The sequence below is a fragment of the Lissotriton vulgaris genome, chromosome 7 (genome assembly GCF_964263255.1).
Source record: "Lissotriton vulgaris chromosome 7, aLisVul1.2, whole genome shotgun sequence".
Lineage (NCBI taxonomy): Eukaryota > Metazoa > Chordata > Amphibia > Caudata > Salamandridae > Lissotriton > Lissotriton vulgaris.
The window spans coordinates 1,648,727,253-1,648,749,006 of record NC_141695.1 but is presented as its reverse complement, the minus strand read 5'-3'; the positions used below and the strand labels follow the sequence as shown (position 1 = coordinate 1,648,749,006).

At 43.5% G+C, this 21,754-nt stretch overlaps 1 protein-coding gene across 1 annotated transcript in view; it reads left to right on the top strand.

The window, feature by feature from the left end:
• LOC147706203 (opsin-5-like) overlaps positions 1 to 21,754 on the top strand; it is a 419,843-nt gene that overhangs the window by 234,220 nt on the left and 163,869 nt on the right. Inside the window, exon 3 of the mRNA XM_086929045.1 lies at positions 16,896 to 17,058. Within this exon, the coding sequence (XP_086785171.1) occupies positions 16,896 to 17,058 (163 nt within the window). The remainder of the gene's footprint in view (positions 1 to 16,895; positions 17,059 to 21,754) is intronic.

Below are 21,754 nucleotides of genomic sequence, written 5' to 3'. Positions count from 1 at the left end.
GCTTCGCGGCACTTGCTCCCTGTGAGTTTGAGGAGTGCTTTGGACACTGTTGCTGCGGGCGTTGGCTGAAGCAGGGCTGCGAGCAAGGCGGTGCACGGACTCCGATTCCCAGGAGTCCCTGCTGCTCACCCGAGTCACCTGGGACGCTCTCCCTGGTCGCCACGCCCCCCTACTGACTGTTAAATTCACCGGTCTGCAATCCCTCAGCGTATTCTCTTAGCGCCTACCTGCCTGACCAGGATCTTCGCTGTTGGTGTGGCCAATTTGGAACTTTGAGCGCCTTTTCATCTGCAGAGCGCTACACCTCGCTGGACCCGCTCCGCGGGTCCCGCTTCACGGCACTTGCTCCCTGTGAGTTTGAGGAGTGCTTTGGACACTGTTGCTGCGGGTGTTGGCTGAAGCAGGGCTGCGAGCAAGGCGGTGCACGGACTCCGATTCCCAGGAGTCCCTGCTGCTCACCCGAGTCACCTGGGACGCTCTCCCTGGTCGCCACGCCCCCCTACTGACTGTTAAATTCACCGGTCTGCAATCCCTCGGCGTATTCTCTTAGCGCCTACCTGCCTGACCAGGATCTTCGCTGTTGGTGTGGCCAATTTGGAACTTTGAGCGCCTTTTCATCTGCAGAGCGCTACACCTCGCTGGACCCGCTCCGCGGGTCCCGCTTCGCGGCACTTGCTCCCTGTGAGTTTGAGGAGTGCTTTGGACACTGTTGCTGCCGGCGTTGGCTGAAGCAGGGCTGCGAGCAAGGCGGTGCACGGACTCCGATTCCCAGGAGTCCCTGCTGCTCACCCGAGTCACCTGGGATGCTCTCCCTGGTCGCCACGCCCACCTCCCTCTACTCCAGTATAAACGTAGTACTCCCCTCCGCTGCGCGGGAGCGTCCCGGGAGAAGCCCGGGACAAGGGCGGGCCCTCTGAGGCCCTCAGAGGCACGAGAAGGCTAGGCTAGGCCAGTCCCCTAACATCCCAAAACAACATATCCATCCCGTCCAGCGGTTTTTATGGTAGTTATAAATTGTTTGTTCATAGCCCTCCTACCCCGCCCCTTTCCCGGTATCCAGACGGGGGTCAGCTAGCGGTAATACACGAGCCGCCGCTGAATCGCCCAGGTCCCCGGGAAGGGAGTAGTGACTTTGAGAGGGTTTTATACCATTGTATTACCTAACGAAGCTTTTTGGGGGGAATTAAGGTCGTTCCTGTTTTTGGTTTCTACGGACGTTGGGAAGGGACCAGCTTTCTTTTTCTACTTCTATGCCCCTATTGGGCAAAGAATAAGGGGGTTTGCGATCCCATTAAGTGTTGTGTTGATATAGATCGTTTGTTTTTCTTTCCTCTGTTCTTATCTTTAAGCAAAGGGGTAGTATTGTATTTTATGTACATTGAACAGTACGTTTTCGTAATTATTGTCTTAACTGTTTTCATTGAGTGAGATGACGACAAAAAAATTAAGGTCTGGGAGAATTTTAGTAGGAAGATCATGCTCTAAAACCAAATCGATCCCCCTCCGGAATAAAACTAGCCAAGCAGCTCACTTGAAAGGCACCTGCCAGCTCTTTAACCTTTGGGAAAGGGGTAAGAATAAAGCTATAACGGTGGATACCATATCTGAGGATACCAAGGCTCTTGGAGCAAATCATTCAGATATGCTATCTAGCACACTGGGAAAGGTAAACGTAGATAATTGTTCTGTAGCAGCAAGAGCAGAACCTACACCCCCTGTACATAGCTTTTCGCCTCCTCTCTTCTCCACAATGAAAAACAATATTGATCTTGTACCAGAAGTAATTATAAAAACAAGGAAAGAGATAGCACAAGATATTTTACCGAATGTGAAAATCCCCCATGATGATAACCACCCCTCACTGATTGTCTCACCATCAAGAGACTCTTTCAATAATGGCCTGTCTCCTATGGTCCTAGATAAGGATTTATGTCAAAGATACATAGATACAGATCTAGATAAGGCTCAGATTGACCTAAAAACACCGGTAACATCAACACATGCAGGTCTCCATCTTTACAGTAGTACCCCCTCCAAGACCTCACACTCTAATTTTTCAATGAGTCCCAACTTAAATCTAACTGGGATAAATGCACTTCAATTCCATGGGATGGACAAACCTATTTCTGCTTCTCTCTCCGCATTAGAACACCTATTGTCGTCTATTTTGCAACTACTAGAAAAATTTGTGGGTGGCTCCGATTGTGTATTAGACACAGTGACCCAAATTCTGAAAGTTCTGTTGGGCAATCAACATGGGAAGGACATTGTCCAGGACGTAGTCCAAAAGGAGCAGTCCCCTACAGCACGAGATGAGGTAGTAATAAAGGATCTGTTACCTATAGCCAAAGATGACTTAAAAATGGTAAAAGAGGAAGCTAACTCAAGTCCTATCCATCCAATCCCTACCTTAAATTGCTCAATAGATATTGATTCAGAAATAAAGGTCTCGGGGGAGTCTCCACCAAAAACTGAGAATGATCTCTTCCCGATCTTCAAGAGGCAACAAGGAGAGGGAGACAGGGAGGCAGTTGTTTTAGAGGAGAATAGTAATAAAGGGAATCTAGTGAAATCTAAAAAGAATGGGAAGAACAAGAGGAAATTAATAAGACGGATAGAGAAAAATAGGCGGAGGAAAATCCTTTTTGGAAAACACCTTAACTCCTCTACGATCAAAGTACGCCAAACATCCGAGGTGGCAGTTGAAAATGATAACATTTCTGAAAATATGAACATAACGGAAAATATCATTTCTCCGCCCCCGGCTGCACCTCTAACAGTTACTCCCTTTCCCTTCCCTCCCATAACAACTGACACAAATAGCCTTTTCCAACCAGTTAATGCTAATAGGGATACAATTGGATTTATAAACTTGATTCCTCTGGGACAGGAGCATAACCCCCCCGGACATGTAATTCCAATTCTCAATCCCTTAGCAACATCTTTTGCTGGAGCAGTCTCACGAGGCATTTTGTTAAAAGAAATTAAGGAAAATAGCATTGACACCATGTGGTTTGAATTCTCCCCCCTTTTTGACGCTGAATGCGTTTTGAATAGATCTCTTTTACTTAAGTACTTTCAAGAATCGGCTAACTTGACATTAATACAATCTGCTGATCTAGACAGGGTATTAATATTAAAGTCCGAGATAGGGATGATAACTAGGGTGAAGTTCCAGTCTAAGCTAGTAGCAAATTTAATCCTGCAACGCTCTGAAGACCTTCAGAGCAGAGGGATAGACTTAATCCCTTTGCTAGGGTATACTGGACAAAATAGAGTCTCTAAACCCTTATTCCCTTCAAGGTCCCCCTTTTCTTTGTTGCAAGCAGCAACAGGTAGTACAAAACAGGCAGGTGATCTTGCGGATTTAAAAATATGTAAGTCGAAGGACCTCCGTTTAGTGTCCTATGTTAATCCGTCTTTGTTATCTCGCCAACCTGATTCCGGGGATGAAAGAGATCAATGGAACTGGCTACCTGGAATTCTAGCAGGAAAACCCCTAAACAATCAAACGTCTAATCCGCATCTTTAGCGACAAGTTATCTATAATATCTTGGAATGCAGCTGGCCTAAAAAATAGCCCGGAAAAAATGCAATTCCTCTTGTCTCTGGAGGCAAATATAATATGCCTCCAGGAAACATGGTGCCCAGATAAAATTCAGGTAGGGAAAGATTACTTTGTGTTGGAAGGCAGCGCCACCATTAACAAGAGAGGACACGCCAGTGGGGGTATAGCTTGCCTTTTATCGAATCATCTAAATTGGAATTATGCCCACTATATGGACCCCTCTAACCTTTTTCAAGCAGTAACTCTATTTAGGTCTAGCAACAATGATGTTGTTAAACCCTTAGTTTTGATCAATGCCTACATTCCACCAGAAGCTGGCTATAACGTAACTTTGAAAAAGGTTTTTTCTCACGTTCAGAGTATCAGGGAGAAAGATCAGATGATTGCCATAGTCATAGTTGGGGACTTAAATTGCAAAATTTCCAATCTAAGCATGAATTTATTTCGCGATAAATTCAAAGAAGAAACTCTCCATATACCTCAGGCATTACTCCCTGAAAATATTAAAACAAATAAACGAGGAAAGTTACTTTTAAATGAGTTGGCAGATATGGATGGGATTATTGTAAATGGGAGACTCCCCTCGGATTCCCCTGCCAACTTCACGCATAAATCCTATCAGGGTGAATCGATATTGGACTATGTAATAGTGGGGACTCACTCATTTGAGCTACTGAAGGATCTCAGTATTATTGATACGCCATTTAGGGATCACAAAATACTGGTTATCTTTGCGAATGTAAAGCCCCCTAAATGTGATAAGTGGTCTCTAAATAGTGAATGGGTAAATTTTGGCGTTAAATCAGGAAGGTGTCATTGGAATGCAAGAGCTCAACGAAATTTGGAGGGAATGCTCGATGCAGCAATAAATGATCTTCCTTCCTGGCACGGTTTGGAAACTGAAAATTTTTCTTTGTTTATGAAGGCAGTAATAGCGGTGGCTAAAAACTCCAATAAGAAAAAGTCTGCTAGAATATTCCCAAGCCCCCTGAGATTGCTTAATATAGAAATTAACAAATTAGTAAGGGCTCAATATTTAGCTAGATCTGTTGATATAGCACGAAAAATATCATTGTTAAAAAGGAAAAGGAGAAGGTTATCATTCACAATACGTAAAGAAAAAGAGGATGCCATTTGGATAAAAATAAGAGAAGCCTCTATTAATGGGGAAATGAGGCAGTTCTGGTCTCTTATAGGCGAGGGGTGTGGATTGAGAACAAGACCTTCACCCATCCCAATTGAGGAACAAATATGGATTGAATTTGTTTCTAATCTTTATGCAAGTAACAGCCCTGTGGCCCCCACAAGCATGGCCAGAGGAGACTAGTCTGCCCCTGGTACCATTCTTAGAAAAAGACATAGATCTAGCCATCAGAGAAATGCAATGGGCCCCGACGAATTGCCCATTTCTGTACTAAAGCAAAGTGGTGCCAAATGGAGTAAATTACTTTGTCCTGTATTCAACATTTGCCTATTGGGAGGCAAGGTTCTACCTTCCTGGAAGGGCAGCATCCTAGTTCCATTGTTTAAAAAGGGTGATCGCTTGTCCCCTCAAAACTACCGCCAGATTGCATTGTTGGATGCAATCGGCAAGGTCTTTACAAGATGTTTGCTGAAGCGTATAAATGACTGGGTGGATCATGCAAACATACTCCCACTTGAGCAGACCGGCTTCAGGAAGAACCATGGTACTATGGATAATTTAACAGCCCTCCAGGTAATAACCGATAAATATATTAGAGCCAGAAAAGGGAGAGTCTATGTGGCATTTATAGATTTTTCCACAGCATTCGATAAGGTCGATCGTCGATTGCTGTGGAAAAAACTATCTGCTCTCGGAATGCCACCTAGGCTTCTACACTTGGTACAGGATTTGCATGATAATACATGGTGTAGAGTACTATTGGGGGGAGAAAGGGGTTTGTCCCGGCCTATCCCCTCTGCCAATGGTCTCAAACAGGGCTGCCTATTAGCTCCCCTTCTGTTCTCCCTTTATGTTAGTGACCTCCCCCGCACTATATCCCTCAGTGAAGGAATTGCTCCGCGCTTGGGAGACACTTACATTTCCTGTTTAATGTATGCAGATGACATACTAGTTCTAGACCTTACCCCAAAAGGCCTTAATAACCGTCTGCATGCCCTACACTTATTCTCCGAAGCTCACTATCTGAAAATAAACATTTCTAAGAGCAAGGTAATGTGTTTGGAGGGGAAGAAAAAACTGAAATTAGGTCACATGAGTTGGGAGCTGGGAGGTCAAAAATTGGAAAGTGTAAAATCATATGTTTTTTTAGGAAAAATAGTTAGTAGCAACTTGAGTAATAAACCCCATATAGATAACAGTTCCCGCAAAGCAAAGTCGCAGGGAAATGGGCTGAGAGCCTTATATAAATCAACCGGTAAAAGACACTTTATGCATCTTCTAGAAGCATTCCGGGCAAAAATCCCTGCAACTTTGCTCTACGGCATAGAACTTATCGATTTAGGTGAATGGGGCTTTTTGGACACCATTGAGGGTTCCCTCTTGAGAAACCTAATTTCCGTCAATAACAGTTGCACTGCAGCATCCCTTCGATTAGAATTTGGATTAAGAAGTAGCTGGGCACAGGGTTTGGCAGGAGTTATTCGCTGGGTCGCCTGCTTGATTAAAGGAAATCCAGCCACATTAAGATCTCTCGTTAAAAAAGAGCTAATGGGCCCCCTAAAAGACTATTCGTTACTCATAAAGAATTTTAGGAAAGCTATTACACTCTTGGATCTGGAGGAAGCAACCATCTTTGACCTTTCTGTGCATCAGCTAAAATCTACATTAAAACAGGCAACATGGAAGTTCAGCTTCGAAAGGGACTGCAACTCTTTTACACTTAAGAAGGGCGTCACTCAAGTTGTTAATTCTTACCTGTTTAGACAATTACAACCGTATGTCTCCTGGAATATGCCCCATGGTTTGCGCCGTTTTTGGCTACTTTTAAGGCAGGATCTCCTTCCTTTGAATAAGTTGTTGGCCAAATGGTACGGTATACCCAACATATGCACTTTCTGCAATAATTCAGTCCAAGACACCGTACATGTTTTGTTAGTTTGTCCTGCCCTAATGGCCTATCGTCGTTTGTGGGTGAGACCAGTTTGTATGCAATTGGGTATTTTATCGGCAAGATCTCTCATTGATGCAATTTTCTGTCCTCCCAATGACATTTTTTGCAATAGAATTTTTTACTTTTTTAAATGCTTTTTAGAATTGTATTAAATAATTTGCACGAAAATTTGTAAAACCATGTTAACAACAATCTGTTTTAATAAGTTGTTTTATTCTCATACTGCTCTTTTGTTACTTTATTATATGTGGATCTCCAAGGAGTTCCAAATCATATACTCAATAAAATTGAAATTGAAAATAGTGAAAATTAATAGTGCAAAAAAAATAATTTACAAAAACAAAGCTGGTGTTTTGATCCACCGTAATTAAAGTAGTCTGCAGGTGAGATGGTGCATCTTCGACAAAATATCTCCCTTTGACAGGGTAGGATCACTTTAGACAAAAAGTATGCAATGTGAGCAGCCATGGTATAGCATTTTGGGGCACATGTACAAGGAAATGTTGGAGCACGGAGCTGCGCCAAATATGACAGCACCAGCGCCCCGACATTTCAAAAGCACAGGGATGCACTGTATTTACAACAATGCGGTGCATCTCTGTGTTTTACCTAGGGCTGGCACTAAAATGAGCTGCCTAGTACCAACGTAGGCACCCTTGCACACTAGTGCAAGAATGCCTGCATTGCAGGGAATGATTGTTTATATTCAGGAAGGTGTCCCATTCTGCACATAAACAATGAATTATTTGCTACTTCTCTGTGTGCTGCATTCTGTACCACACAACAAATTGCCACTATTAAATGGTTGTTTAAATGCAGGAAGAGACACCTTCCAGTAGATAGTGTAGTGGAGTTTTTGCTCTTTCTATGTGTACTGTAGACTGCAGCACACATATTGGAGTGTAGTTCCTATATTCCCAATAGACTCTGCGCATTGGAATAATATATCCTATCGATTAGACGTAGGACTGAGGTCAACTAGGTCTCTATCGAATATACTAAACTTAATTGTGTGTGTGCCAGCTAACTCAGAGGTCATTAGAAACTTTCTCGAATACACAAGAAGGGATTAGTTTCTGACAACCGCATAAACATGACAACTTTGTTTCCTAAAAATTAAGTATATATCTCTCAGAATTGCAGTAACAATAGATAAGTATTTCACTCAGTCAATTGTGCATGCTTCATTTCTACAGAGTTGCAGAGAAATAGAGAGACTGGCGTTTTTAATAAAAAAGTGTTTATTGAACAGTCTTCTTTCTCAGGCAAGAGAAGTGAACTGCTACAATCGTTATGCAGACTGCAAAGTATAATGTGTACAGCGTAAACAGTAATATGAAATAATACTGTAAGAGCATTGTATGATTGCAAAGCCATATCAAAATACATACATAGGTACATAGACTAAAATACTCAACTGGTGCTTCTAAAATACGCCTACCCCAGTGTACCTAACCTAAGTCTAGTACGCGGGAAGAAGTAAGTATTGTCTAGCATAGGTTTCGTTTTCTTTGCCAAGAATCTACCAAAGACTTCTCTAGGTTCTAATCAGCTCCATACCTTAGTTAGAATGGAGGAGGTATGGTATCTCTGTCTCGGGACTCGATTTCCCAACACCCCGCAAGGCGAGCCAGGAACACTGGAGCTGGATTCTCGGCAGGAGAAGAGCAGATTCCTGATCAGTGCGTCAGCTGGAGAGTCGGCTTCCTTTGGCACTTGCTGTAGCGAGCTGCGTCGGGCAAGTAGGCTGTCGATCTGCTCCGAACCACCGTAGTTTGCTATAGCAAGTGAAGGTATATTTATACCTTGAAGGTGTTTAGGAATGCCCTAGTTTGGCGTAAAGTCGGGCATAATAACGTCATAATGAACCCCTTCGGAATAGTTGTTCATTGTAAAACTAACTGAGTTCTTGGAGAAATCAATATTCAAGCAAGGGGAAGTTCCCTGACTGCTTAAGCCGATTTTCCAAGAAATCGTTGTGACGTTTGGTACGGGTGGAAGTAGCCATGCCGGTATTTGGTTTGCATGGGCTATGCCTAAATAAGGGTCTGCTTGCTATGCCTATATTAGGGCAATGTGAATTGTACCTATAGAAGGGCATGAACCTGGAAAATTCACTCGGAGCCTAAAACGCCACTCAACAATATAAAAAGTAAAAACGAGGAGAAATAAAAGTGTTTCTCCTCGTATCGCCATTCTAACGCCTGCTCTTGCATGGCGTTCATTTTTGGTGCTGCCTCAGATTTACAGATCCTTGTAAATCTGGGGCAGCATGAAAAAGCAATGGGTGCTGAGGTGAAACGCCCACAGCAACACCCATTACACGCTCCTTTCATGCAGAAATCCCACTGTAAACAGCAGTGGGATTTCTTTTTTTCTTTTTCAGCCTCGGGAGCTGGGGAAGAGCCTCCCCAGGTGCCAGAGGCATTTTTTCCAGTGTAATGACGATCAGCGCGCATGACGCTCAAACGTCATAACACTGAAAGTAAAATGATCTGATCCGCTCGTTTCACTTTCACTGCTTACATGCTCGCGGGGCTATGTCACCCGAGCACCTAGGCAGATGAGAGAGGTGTCATTGAAAAGGGGAGAATCCCTGCTTAAGAATCCACCACTAGACACCAGGGAGGGGGGAGCGGCCCCTTGAGCAAGGGCCTTTGCCCCCCAACTAGTATGGGCATTGTTAGTTCTTTCTGGCCCACTTGGGGAGGAGATGGGGACAGTAACCCCGCTCTGCCACTCTGGGTGGCAGAAAGCACACTAGGCACCACAGAATATTTTTATTTCAATATATAGGTTTGGGGACCGCCCAAAATGGGCATGCCAATGTTCCTGCCCCATCATACACTTATGGGACAGTGTTTCTGCCCCATAGGTAGATGGGGGTAGATGGGTAGATGGGGGTGATAGCCCCCGGTCTGCCCCCCCGGGGGGGCAGAAACCCACTAGGAGCCAAAGATTACATTTTTATGTAAAGTTAGGGGTAGGGCTTCCCAGAATGGGCATGCCAATGCCCCAACCCCCAAAACAAATAGCCACAGTCTTTCTGCTCCCCAGGGATTTTTTTTAAAAATGTAAATTTAGAAGTGGGGGCTGCCCTGAATGGGCATTTTAATGCCACTACCCACCCACAAATAGGCACAATTGTTCTTCCCCCCAGATGGGGCGATAGCCCCTGATCTACCTCAAGGGGCAACATAAAACTCACTAAGCACCAGGGAGTATTTTCTTTAGCCAGAGTAGGGGTGGGGACTGCCCAGAATGGGTATTTCAATGCCCCCACTCCACCCAAAAACAAATGGACAGTCTTTCTCCCCCCCCCCCCCGGAGGCATATGGGTGCAATAGCCCCCAATCTGCCCCCCCCCCCCCCCAGGAGGCAGAAAGCACACTAGGAAGCCAATGACTATTTTGTTTTTGTAGTTCAGGGGTGGGGGCTGCCCAGAATGGGTATGCCAATGCCCCCATTTGCCACTATTTTCTTAGTGCCAAATGCACCTCTGTGTCCAAAAATGGATGCGAGTTGCCTAAGAAAATACACTGCCTTTTTACCACTCTGCGCTCTTACATCAAATATTTTAATCACTGCAGAGTAGACAAAGGCGCAGAGTGGTATGCAGTGGCTTCTAAACTTTAAAAACCACTTCATCATTTTTTATTTCACTGGCGAGTGGCAGCATTGTAACTTATCAGTAATTCTGTGTTAAAAGAGTTATGCAGAATTACCAACTTTCTGCAGGCAGAATACAAAATTGTGCCCAGGCATAATTGAAACCCAAAATGCAATCAAAGAACTAATGTTACTCACTTGGAAATGTATCAATGTTTACCACAAATGTTTCCCAATAATTACCTTCAGGTTTAGAAAGAAAACATTAGCCCTACTGAATGAATTGTAAATCCTGGAGTGATTCTAGTAACTCTGAAAAACTAAAACCACAATGAAGAAAAAGGGGAAATGACCTACAATTCTTTAATAAAATAAAGATTAAAGGATTTTCATAAAGTCCATTTTTAGGATTACCCTTTTGAACTGTAGAAAATTACTTTTTCCTTTCTTATCTGGAGGGGACTACAAAGTTCATCTCAGACAAAGCTGCTCTGGAAGTTCCTTGGAACCTGTATCATCATGGAAAGACAACAGGCAGTACTGTGGTGAAACACAACCAGACAAAAAGGTCACAAGAGGCTCTTGAGTATTGACTTTAAGGACACAAGGCACCAGAAGTGGTGAGAAAACTCAAATGGAAGAATTTCTACCTGCATTTGAATACCATCATCTGTTTAATTGTGAGCATTCATTATTTGTCTGAGTCTTGAGTTATGTCTGTCAATGTATAGAGAAACACGTGCTTTTTGTTAGGAAATATGTAATGTGCTAATATTTTAAATGTCTTTCCCTGCAACAATATGTATTATTATAAGGGATTTTTGTAAATTGAAAGCAACATTGTAAGAAATCAAATATGTATTCAAAAAATCTTTTTTTTCTGTAGTACATGGATGTTACAGAGTATGATTAACAAGACAGAATTGGGGAAAATAAATTGTTGTGCGTGACAGTGTATTTAACTTTTTCTTCTGACAGAATTATGCTTTACCAATGTTTATTTCAACACAATGGGGAAGAGTCATCGATGGATGGTTGCAACAAGAATGGGTATGCAAGGGTGAGCCAATCCTGTGTGCCTGAACTATCTTTGTGAAAAACCTTTGTATCAATCCTGAAAGAAAGCAATTCTGTGTCAATCATCAATTCAACTTGTTTATTTGCTTAGAAAACCTAACTTTCCTACAAATGATCTGAGTCATGTGAATTTAACCCCTTCCATGCTGATGACAGCCGGGAGCCGTCATGGCACACAGTGCTCGTGTGCTGATGACGGCTCCCGGCCGTCATGACCGCACCCGCGATCGGAATGTGCCGCACAGGCGCAGAATCGCGGCTGCGCCCAAGGGGTTAAAAAAAATTTGTATATACAATTTTTTGTAGGTATGCAAAACAAGAGAATAAAATCTGAAAACAGACATTTATAGCTTTACTTAATGGAACAGACCTACCAGATCATGGTGATCAAATTCTTTCAGGAGACAAATGGAGCAGTCATTATGCCCAGAAAACAATGCAGTTTCAAACTAGCTTTTGACTTCATACATTAGAAGAGAAACAAGAGTGCACTCTGGCTACTCTAAGCAGCCTGTTGCTCATGTAAATGGCACTTAAATAAGGGCTAAACTGAATATTTTCAAATGTAAAGTATCAACTTTTACTTATTTGAGATTCACCCTCAGAAATCAATGAGACCCTTTGTGATTGTGCAGTCAAGGAGGCACAGCTGCATTGCAGCAATGGTATTAGAAGTCTGTGCGCACATCTGTAAGAAGTAATCATTATCAGTCCGCTTTAATTGTAGTGCTCCATACCATTCTTTTATCGATTGGAGAATTATTTTATTAATTATGAACCTGCTTGAGCATACGACCTTCTGGGACCGTATTACACAAAAGGCAAAAGGCAAATTTTCTAATGCGCTGTATTATGATGAATGTGCAGCCCTCAGGGAAGCTGCGAACTCGAGCTGCCCTGGGAGCAGCACATTCAGGTGAAATGGCGCAGCAGCTTTATAGTCGCTCCGTGTTTTCACAGTTCAGGCAGCAATCCTCCTGCACTTTTGAAGGGGATTAGAGATCAGGCAGGGGGGGGTCCAAAAGAACCCGTGTATCCCCTCCAGAGGCGCACTATCAGTGTGCCTCCTGAGAGTTTCTTTGCCTCTACGCCAGCGTCTGTAATATGGCGCAGGTGCAGAGTCAAAGGGATTCCCTCATTTGCCTGGGGCACTCCCTCATGCAAATGAGGGAACGCCCTGTGAACATAGCGCTTGCGCTTTATGTGCGCCAGCACTATCGGTATTTCAGAAGGAGCTGCACAAGCGTTTGCGGTCCATTCTGTAATACCAAAGTGCTCCGGGAGCGCGCAAAGCAGGTACAAACACCAGTCGAGCCCCTGGAGCACTTGTATAATAGAGTCCCAGGTCTTATAACAGAAGTTTTTACCCCTGTGCTACCTAGGCTTATCAAATATTAAGAATATGCAGTCTTATAAGCAAACAAGGTAGAGCCAAAGGAAAGAGCAAAAGTGTACATCTGCAGTGACCAGCATGAGTTGATCAGGCAGTTTGGAAAACTATCCGCACACATGCATGCAGACATCATGTTTCAAAAAGTAAACCTAATGTATTGCTTTCACCCCTGTTCTAACTCGTAGTCGAGAACTATGTAAGAACCTCCTCTGAATAAATTACAAGGTTCTTTCTCTGTTTTTCTAAAGAGACTTGTTTCAACATTCAGGTTGAGAGCACTGGGGATGGCATTTCATTTAAACAATAGGCCATCTGTGTTTTGCAGATTTTTTATCGAGCGAACCTGGCCCATAGGTATTAGACCACTTGACAAAAGAGACAGGCTCTGTTACATATTTTTCAGGGGATCTGGAGTGCACAGGGATGGGAGTGATTGGCCACAGTTGATGTCGAGCCAGGGGCAGGATTTAAATTTGGTTCAGCATGTTCAAAAGCCAAAAACTCTGGCTTCTGGGCCACATCTCCTCCCTGTGAAACATAACATTAGCTGACTCCATGCAAGAGAGCATAGGGCCAACTGTACTTCCAGCCCTGTACCATCATTTCTCAATCAATGCCCTGTGTGTTGAGGAAGGAAAATGGATTTCTGGGGAGCACATGGACAGTACTGGACTGAAGCAGGCAGGTCAAGGGTGGCCATTCCTCTCCATGCTATCTGGGATACTGTTCCCAGTCACAAGACTTCAATCCATAAATCATTTGTAACTTAGTCTAATTTGTTCAATCGAAGCACACCAAAACTACAACATTCAGAAAATATTTGGTTTCCAGTACTGGGACAGCACTGGTGACAACACAGAGCTGACTGAGCACTGTTAAGGCAGGCCTGGATGAATGTCCAGGGGTTTACACCCTTCTCCTGGGCACCCAGTACCTGAAAGCCATAACAGAGTCTGCAGAATAGGGAACAAGACATGCGCCGTGAGGGGAACAGAAGCATAGAAGCTCCATGTCAGCAGGTGAGCAAGGCAGATGTATGACATTATAACGCATGCTTTTTCAACGCATGCTGTTACAACGCAGGTTTTACTACGCATACCTTTACAACGCATTACACTTTGGGGTGCTGGATAGTGAATAGTTTAATCTACTATTACACCTCCAGTCCCCGTGGACACTAGGGAAGGTGTTGGATAGTAAATTAAACTTATTCCCTATCCTAGAGGGCCCCCCAGTGTAATGCGTTGTAAAGGTATGCGTAGTAAAACCTGAGTTGTAATAGCTTTGCGTCGTAAAAGTTTTGTTGTAAAGGATGTTTCCCGAGCAAGGCTCCTCCATTCCCACAGTCCGTGCTTCACCAGACCGTATGATCCAGACTCACATCTCGACATGGATGAGAAACCCTCAACTGCAGGGTGGGAGCTGTGAACGGCTGGAAGGCCCAGGAGCATAGGAAGGTAGAGACAACCCATATAGAAGGACTCTTTAAACTGAATAACCCTACATGACTAGAATCATCCTGTGCTGGTTAGGCCACAGGGCTGTACAGGGCAGTGTAGTGGCTATAAATAATGCAGCTACTGCACAAGCACCAGAACTAAAGAGTATGAGGGACCCCCCACACCCTTATTATAGATGCATTTTACTCTCAAACCAGTGGTACAGGGAATGTAATGTAGGAAAATGTAGGAAAAGAATTAAAAACTCTTTAAATTCTTACTTAAAGGGAAAGTAGATGTAGTGTCTTGCAAATAAAAGAATGCTGGAACTCTTTTGGTTCTCACTGTACATCGTAGGACTGTAACATAAGCGTTCGAAGGATGAGTTGAAGGCAGGCTTAGAATGTAGAGTTCTGACTTACACGCAGCAGAATAAAGACGTGTAAAATGACTCTCCATGTGAAGCATGGTTATTGGCGAGTACCTGGGCTGGTAAGACGCTACGAGAGGTAGGGGACACAAAGCCTGTACACTGAAAGCCTTCTTCCAGAGAATTGCCGTTGTTCAACCAACTGCTCGTGCATGCCACGTGTGCCGCAGTCGAAGTGCAGAATCGACGCTGGCACCTGTGGAGTTTCAACGCAATGCCAGCCTGTATAAAATGCTTGAAGATAAAGAAAGCAACATTGAAAGTCTAAATGTCAGTGGCCAGGAACTGAATAAAAAAGCCACAAAATCAAAGGTACTGTACCATTAAACAAATGAATGCCATATGCTATACGGAGTAAGAATGCTAAAGGCAGATGCAACCAGGTTACGAAGTATGCAAAAAGTATGAAGCAGAGACTAACCAGGTATTAGTGAAGAAACATTTAAGCACAAAGCCAAACAAATATAATAATGTTAATGGTATCTACTATCATGGACTTAGTACTATACAAGATTTGTCTACTTACCGTAACAACTAAAGAGAGTAGTCATAACACAGTGTGCTGCTGAGCACCCTCAGAAAGAGGGTTGGGTTGTGCTAGCAGAGGTATTCCCAAACAAAGCAGCCCATCAGCAAAGCTGCCATGTAGGGACTTAGGACAACTCCCTGGACCGCTATCAAGTAAAGAGCTCCAACAGAAAGCCCGGACGATATCCAAGCTCCAAGATTCATTAAGGCCGACCCCCAAGCCAGCACGTCACAAGGTGCTATAGAAGCTTTGTCTGATCAAGTTCCACATGAAGCATCTGAGAGACTATTACTGACGAGAAATGTTTATACAGCTGCTGCATTCTTAAACCCCACCACCTGGATTTGATACTGCCCAAAACACAATATTGACAATAGATGAACTGCATGGATAGATAGTTTTGAAAATGCAATAGTTGAAAAAAATGATAACACGATTATAAAGCATCTGAGGGACATGGTTGGTTAAGGACTGAAAGAAGCCTTTGTGGTTTTGATAGTATTATGAAGATTGCAGTGCCCCCAGGGCAGCCACGAACATGTGCTGTCTGCAGGGCAGAGCATTCAAGTGCAATATATCTGCACTTTAGAGAGAGATTAGAGATCCCCTTGGGGTGGGGGCAGAACGTGACTGCACCGGCCTGCAGGACCTATCTGTGGGGTTCCATGAGAGCCACTGTCACCTCTCGAGAGGACTGCCCTAAGGGGGTGAACTGACAGTGTGCCATCTATTTTGTGGGTGCACTTTCAATGTGCCTCTTAAGGGCATGGTTTCCTCTGCACCCACGTCGGTTATACAGCGCAGGCCCAGAGTCAAAGCGATTCTCTCATTTGCATGGTACCACATCCCCATGCAAATGAGGGAACACCCTCACGATAGTGCTGGCACTAGGTGCCCCAGGGTACACAAAGCAATGACACTCGCACATTGCAAACCGGGGAACCTTCTGTAATATGGCACCAGGTGTTCTCTTAGTTTCTTGCCATTAACCATGCATAATTCAACTACTCCTCTGCCTTCTGATATCATGCTCTCCCCTCTCTTTGGGTTGTTACTTTAGAGTTATGGTAAGGATCAACTAAAGACATTTGGTTCTAGTATAACATTTGTAAAGTCTAACAGAAGATTTTAAATGATAGTTCTTGCACATTGAGTAAGTATGGAATTTCAATGCAATGGGATGCTTCATGGGCCGAAACTGTAACGGTACAATCTGACATATTTCCATTTGGGTTATTGAACTGCAAGCTGATTGATATGAATATCACAATTCTTCATTCTATTCGATATATTTTGATATTGCTTTTGATCATTTTATTTTATAGACAGTGATTATGGTTGTCAATTAAAAGGCTTTCAATATTAATTGTGCCTGATATATTCTAACAACGCATGGATCAGGATATATCAGTGCGATAAATGACATGCCTTTATGAATATTGTCAGAGAAATTGGGGTCTGTCGTTCAGATTTTGGTGCTTAGCGCACCAAAATTCACATTTACTAATATTTGTTGGCCATGCTTTTACAAGGTAAATTTCTGCAAGTTTTACCTTCAAAATTTGCTGTGGTAATAAGCAGGGAGTGCAGTGCTTACTGCACATATCACAATTGTGAAATGTGCAGTAACAAGAGTTACTGCACATATCGCGATAAATAGGGCCTATCGTAGTTGGAGGCCAAAGAGCTTTTAGAAAGGGCAGTGAGCTTTGGTATTTGCCTGTGGATATTAACAGTGTGTTTTGCCTTCCTCAGGTCTCCTCTCGATGTGTGGAAACTCCGTACTCTTGCTGATAGCCTACCGCAAACGATCCATGCTCAAACCTGCCGAATTCTTCATTGTTAATCTGTCCGTCAGTGACATGGGCATGACGGTGACGCTCTTCCCTTTGGCTATCCCATCGCTCTTTGCACACAGGTAAGCAGTGCAGGAATCGAAAAAAGTGTGATCCCGGAACCCATAAATTAGGTGTGATATAGGAAAGGGGGTGGAGTCATGAGGGGTGGAGCTTGACAGTGAACCATAACTTTTTTTTATTCGCAGAGAAATTAGCAACATGGACACATGTGACAGCAAATCTGGTCATAGAGAGGCTACAGTTTAAAATACCTTTTGCAGAGATGTTTGTGGTGCCATGCAATTTTGAGGGGATTATCATTGTCTAAAGTACTTGTGAAGTAATGAGATGCATGCTTTGTTTCATTCCCTTGCATTGACAGCTAGCTGTTAGGCTCCAGATAGCTCTGTCAGGGTGATACCTGACCAAAAGAAGTGCGGATGGCCCTTTAAATCAGCCTTTTGTTTCTGCATGGCTGGAAGTGAAAATAAGAAACCCCCTCGCTGCCTGCATTTTGCTGCACTGAACCGTATGCCGTCAATGATAAGGTGCTGCTGAGGGGAAGTCGACAGACGGTGGAATGGATATATTTAAATAAATAATACCTATTCAGTCGTCTGCCCACTTCCCCCTCTGCTGCACCCTGCCTCACCGCGCTTACCAGTGCCTGCCGCTGCTGCTGGATCCATCATTACAGAGAGGAGGACACACTTACTTGCAACCGCTGATTCTTTCCTATGCTCAAAGGAAATTCCTGCGGACTTTCATTCTCTGGCGAACTGTCTGATGTTTAAGAGCTTACCTTGATAAAAATAAAACTATCTGATATTCACATGATCGATTCTGAATCTGTACATGATCCTCCTTTTTGCTGTCCCAGTTCTAAAATTCTCCCAGCTTGCTCCATTACAATATCAGACCCCCCTGAAAGACTTATCCTTGTGATAGACTCAAGAACTCAGCTGCTCTTTAGTTGAAAGTAGATGTAGAGTTATGAGGCAAACATGCATGTTGCTCATGGCATGCACATCACAACACTTTCGTGTGTGCATGCCCTACGGTTGTGCAAGCAGGAAGAAAGGAGACACCAGAAACCATCATCAAGCAAAGAAGATAAGTGCTCCAGAGCCCCTGCTGAAATCTCCTGCCTTCTTCATAGACTTCCCAAGTCAGGTATGTTCCTTTGAATCAGATGATGCAGGCTGGTAGCTGGTTCTCTGGAATTACCTGCTTATAATTAACCCTAGGGCAAAGTAATACGCTACAATCACATAGTTTGCAAAGTCTGTACTACTTCGCACTACATGAATTGCATGTAGCACAGTGCAAACACGCGTAGTGTAGTGCAGCTGTTATTTTTGCTTGCTCGCGGTCCTCAATGTCAAGTTGGTGACCGCGAGCGAGCAAGAGGACATACATCCCGGCGTGACTTTTTCCTCGTTCGTGATCAGCAACATCAAGTTGTCGATCGCAAGCGTGGAAAATAAACCTCCAGGCGAGTTTCTCAACGCGGAGAGGTCAGGTTTCTCATTGTGAGTGGTCGCGTATGCTCGTGACCGCTCATGATGAGAAACTGCCAGTCCGCGTTGAGAAAGCTGCAGCTCGGGTAGAAATCTACTTGAGCGGCAGAAAACGACCACTTGCACTGTGCAAAATGCGGTTTGCACTGATTGCACAGTGCGGACAAGCATCTGGCACTGTGCAATCAGTGCGAACTGCATTTTGCAAAGTGCACTATGCAGTTCGCGTAGCTCGCGTAGTGCGAAGTGCACTTTGCCTAGCTACGCGTAGCGCAGTTATGTGAACTACGCCCAGGGTTACTTATAATGAACGTTTGCATCAGCTGAATCCTGTGTCCGTGTTATTCATGACAACACAAAGACACAGGATTAGCTTGTAATTCACTTGTACTCTTATTTAGTCATGCGGGATCCAACACTTGGTGGTCCAGATTTAGTAAGGCTGTGCACCAGTGCTAGTGTGATGCAAAGCGTCAGCAGTGATTTACTTTCCAGTGCAAAAGGTGTTTCGCACTGGCCAGGTTTCGTTTTCACAGCGCCAAATGCACTTGGTGCCGCTTTTTGTGTCAAAGAGAAGTTACTGGTGGCGTATCTGGAAAAATACACGTAGATTTAGATGCTAAGCCCCTTTTAGATGGTTTGAATGGACTTTGTATCAAACAAAAACACTTACTGGAAGCAGACAAGACAAGGGGGAATAGTTTGATTTCCACCAGAAGCCAATGCACCAGACACTTCTGCGGTTGTGTACATCATGAGAATTTATACTGGAAGGTATGCATCCAGTAAAAATCCTACGCAAGACAATGCATACACTTTCCTCTGCACTACAGGGAGAGGCTGTGTGTCATGCAAACCTGTTAGCACAAGACCCTTCTGCAGTTGTCTACGGATAGGAATTTGTATGGAGAGGATATGCTTCCAGTAAAAATCCCATGTGAGATTGTGTATGCTCTCTTCCGCTAGAAGCTGTGTGTCGGACAAGCCTGTTTGTCTATCTTTGCAGAAAATAACACTAGTAGCGGGCCAATGTTTGCAGATATGGTGCTGCGCTGTGTTTTCCTCTTCACTCAACTGATGGAAGCAAATTAGGATTATGCAATGGATGGCTGTAGGAAAATGCTCCCTTTTGCGTGGTCATCCACATTTTTTGTTAAACTTTATTGTTGGTGTTTGGAGCCGCACAAAGTGACACTGCTATCTAGTACTGCCTGCATGTACTCTCACACCTAAAACTTGTGTAAATTGGCTAAATCCCTAATTGGCACCCTTAACTTATCTATAAGTCCCTAGTATAAGGTAGAACGTTTACCCAGGGCCTGTAAGTTAAATGGCGCTAATGGACGGCAGCACGTAGTGTACCATAATTAAAGTGGCAATGCAAAACATGGCTGTAGGCCTGCCACCAGTAACTTGGCTGTGCAGGTTTCCACTGCAAATTTGACCTATCAAAATAATCTCTTTTAATGGATCTAAACCCTCCTTTTGAATATTAGTAAGTCACTCCTAAGTAGGCCTTAACTACTCATAACTCACGGTGCATGATATTTGAAAGTAAGACATCTAAAAGTTTCATATTAAAATGGTCTTAAAATGACAATGCCCTAAAGGAAATGTTCACTGTAGTAAGGTTAGCTTTTCCATAGAAAAGCAGTGACAAACATTATTAACAGTAAATAATGTAATCTCCTAAAGGAATCAGATAAAAAGTTAATTGTTGAACTTTTCAAAATATCCACCACTGAGAAGATTATCGTAGAGTAGGGTACTTTTTAGAGAATGGTCCTGCAGGTCCTGATGAAAGTCCATGTACGTATTCACGTACTAGAAAGGGCATAAACATGTTGACCAGTTGCCTATATATGAAGCATGTATCCTAATGTATACCACATACACACCACATTCTCCATTTCCTTGTAATCCTGTATGAAATAGGTTTTAACCTCAATAACATTTTAATCTGCATCATTCTCATAATACAATATTAGATTAAATTCATTACCAGCCATACATCGGAAAAAAAAAGACTAACTTCTATTTAAGAGCTCTGGTTGAGGCTTCCTAGTCATCAGCTGGTGCTGAATAAGGATCACCTTGTATGATGAAGCATGCCACCAAGTGTGAGTGAGGAGTTGTGTCCTTTAAAAAAATAATCATTGGAAAGGAATAAGTCTCAGATTAATAAATGCAAATAAATAATTATTCATTACATAAAAGAGATAGTCAGTCTTTGTTGATTTGCGAGTAGGGAGTCCATGCTGATGCTGGTTCACTATAATCCTCATTCTCCCCTAAGTTTAGGCATTAAAACATGTTCTGCTACTCATCACTCCTCTATTGTTGGAATAATCATCGTTAGCTGAAAGAGTTACTTACCCTGGCTCAGAGACAGTGGCCTGAATCAGTAGTATTCACTGTGGACCACCTAGCATGTATTAGATATCTGGGAGTGGACAGGAACAGCTGGCAAAACAAAGGACAGCCTCTATATATGTTCACTTGAGGACACTGGGAGCGAGGTGGACGGGAGAGAGGACAGGCTTCTTCTACCCATTCCTATGACCATCCTAAACAGCTTCAGCCCTTGTCCCAGTGGCAGAGAGAAACAGTTTGGTCCCTGTCAGGTGGAAGGAGAGCTTGTCTAAATAGGGATGTGGATAAGGAGCTGACAACATGTTTCCCTTGTGGTAGAAGGGTTCTGCCATGTTGAAACAGGGGCTACCGGGTAATGTTACAGTAAGGCAAAGAGACTGCGAAAAAATAGTTAGGATTGGTTGAGAGTTTCTCTAATTTCTGGGTAGTGCACATGATAAACCAGGCACCTCAACTACCATCTCATCAGAACATTCCTGGACATGGGAAAAATCCACCTGATGAAGAAAGCCCTGCTGGATGATGAATCCTGATTTCGCACTCCTAAGTCCTGCTACAAGAAGAGGACTCCTTCAAGATTCCTACTTCCAGCTAGCATCTAGAGACTAGAACAGATGCTCAAGGGCAAGAGGTTGGCTTCCTCTTTGCTTGCTCAGACACACAAAATGCAGAAATCCTAACTCCGAAAGGGATGAGCTGGCCACAGAGTACTCAACCTTGCAGGAGACCTGGCAGGAGAGAGACCTGATGTCTAGAACTTGACATGAGGAGCAAGGGGCTGCCAAACTGACCTGAACGAACCCTTTCAAGCTGTTGGAGAAATTGGGATAAATAGTATTTCTTTCACTTCTGGAGGACCAAGACATGGTACAATGGCTTGCCT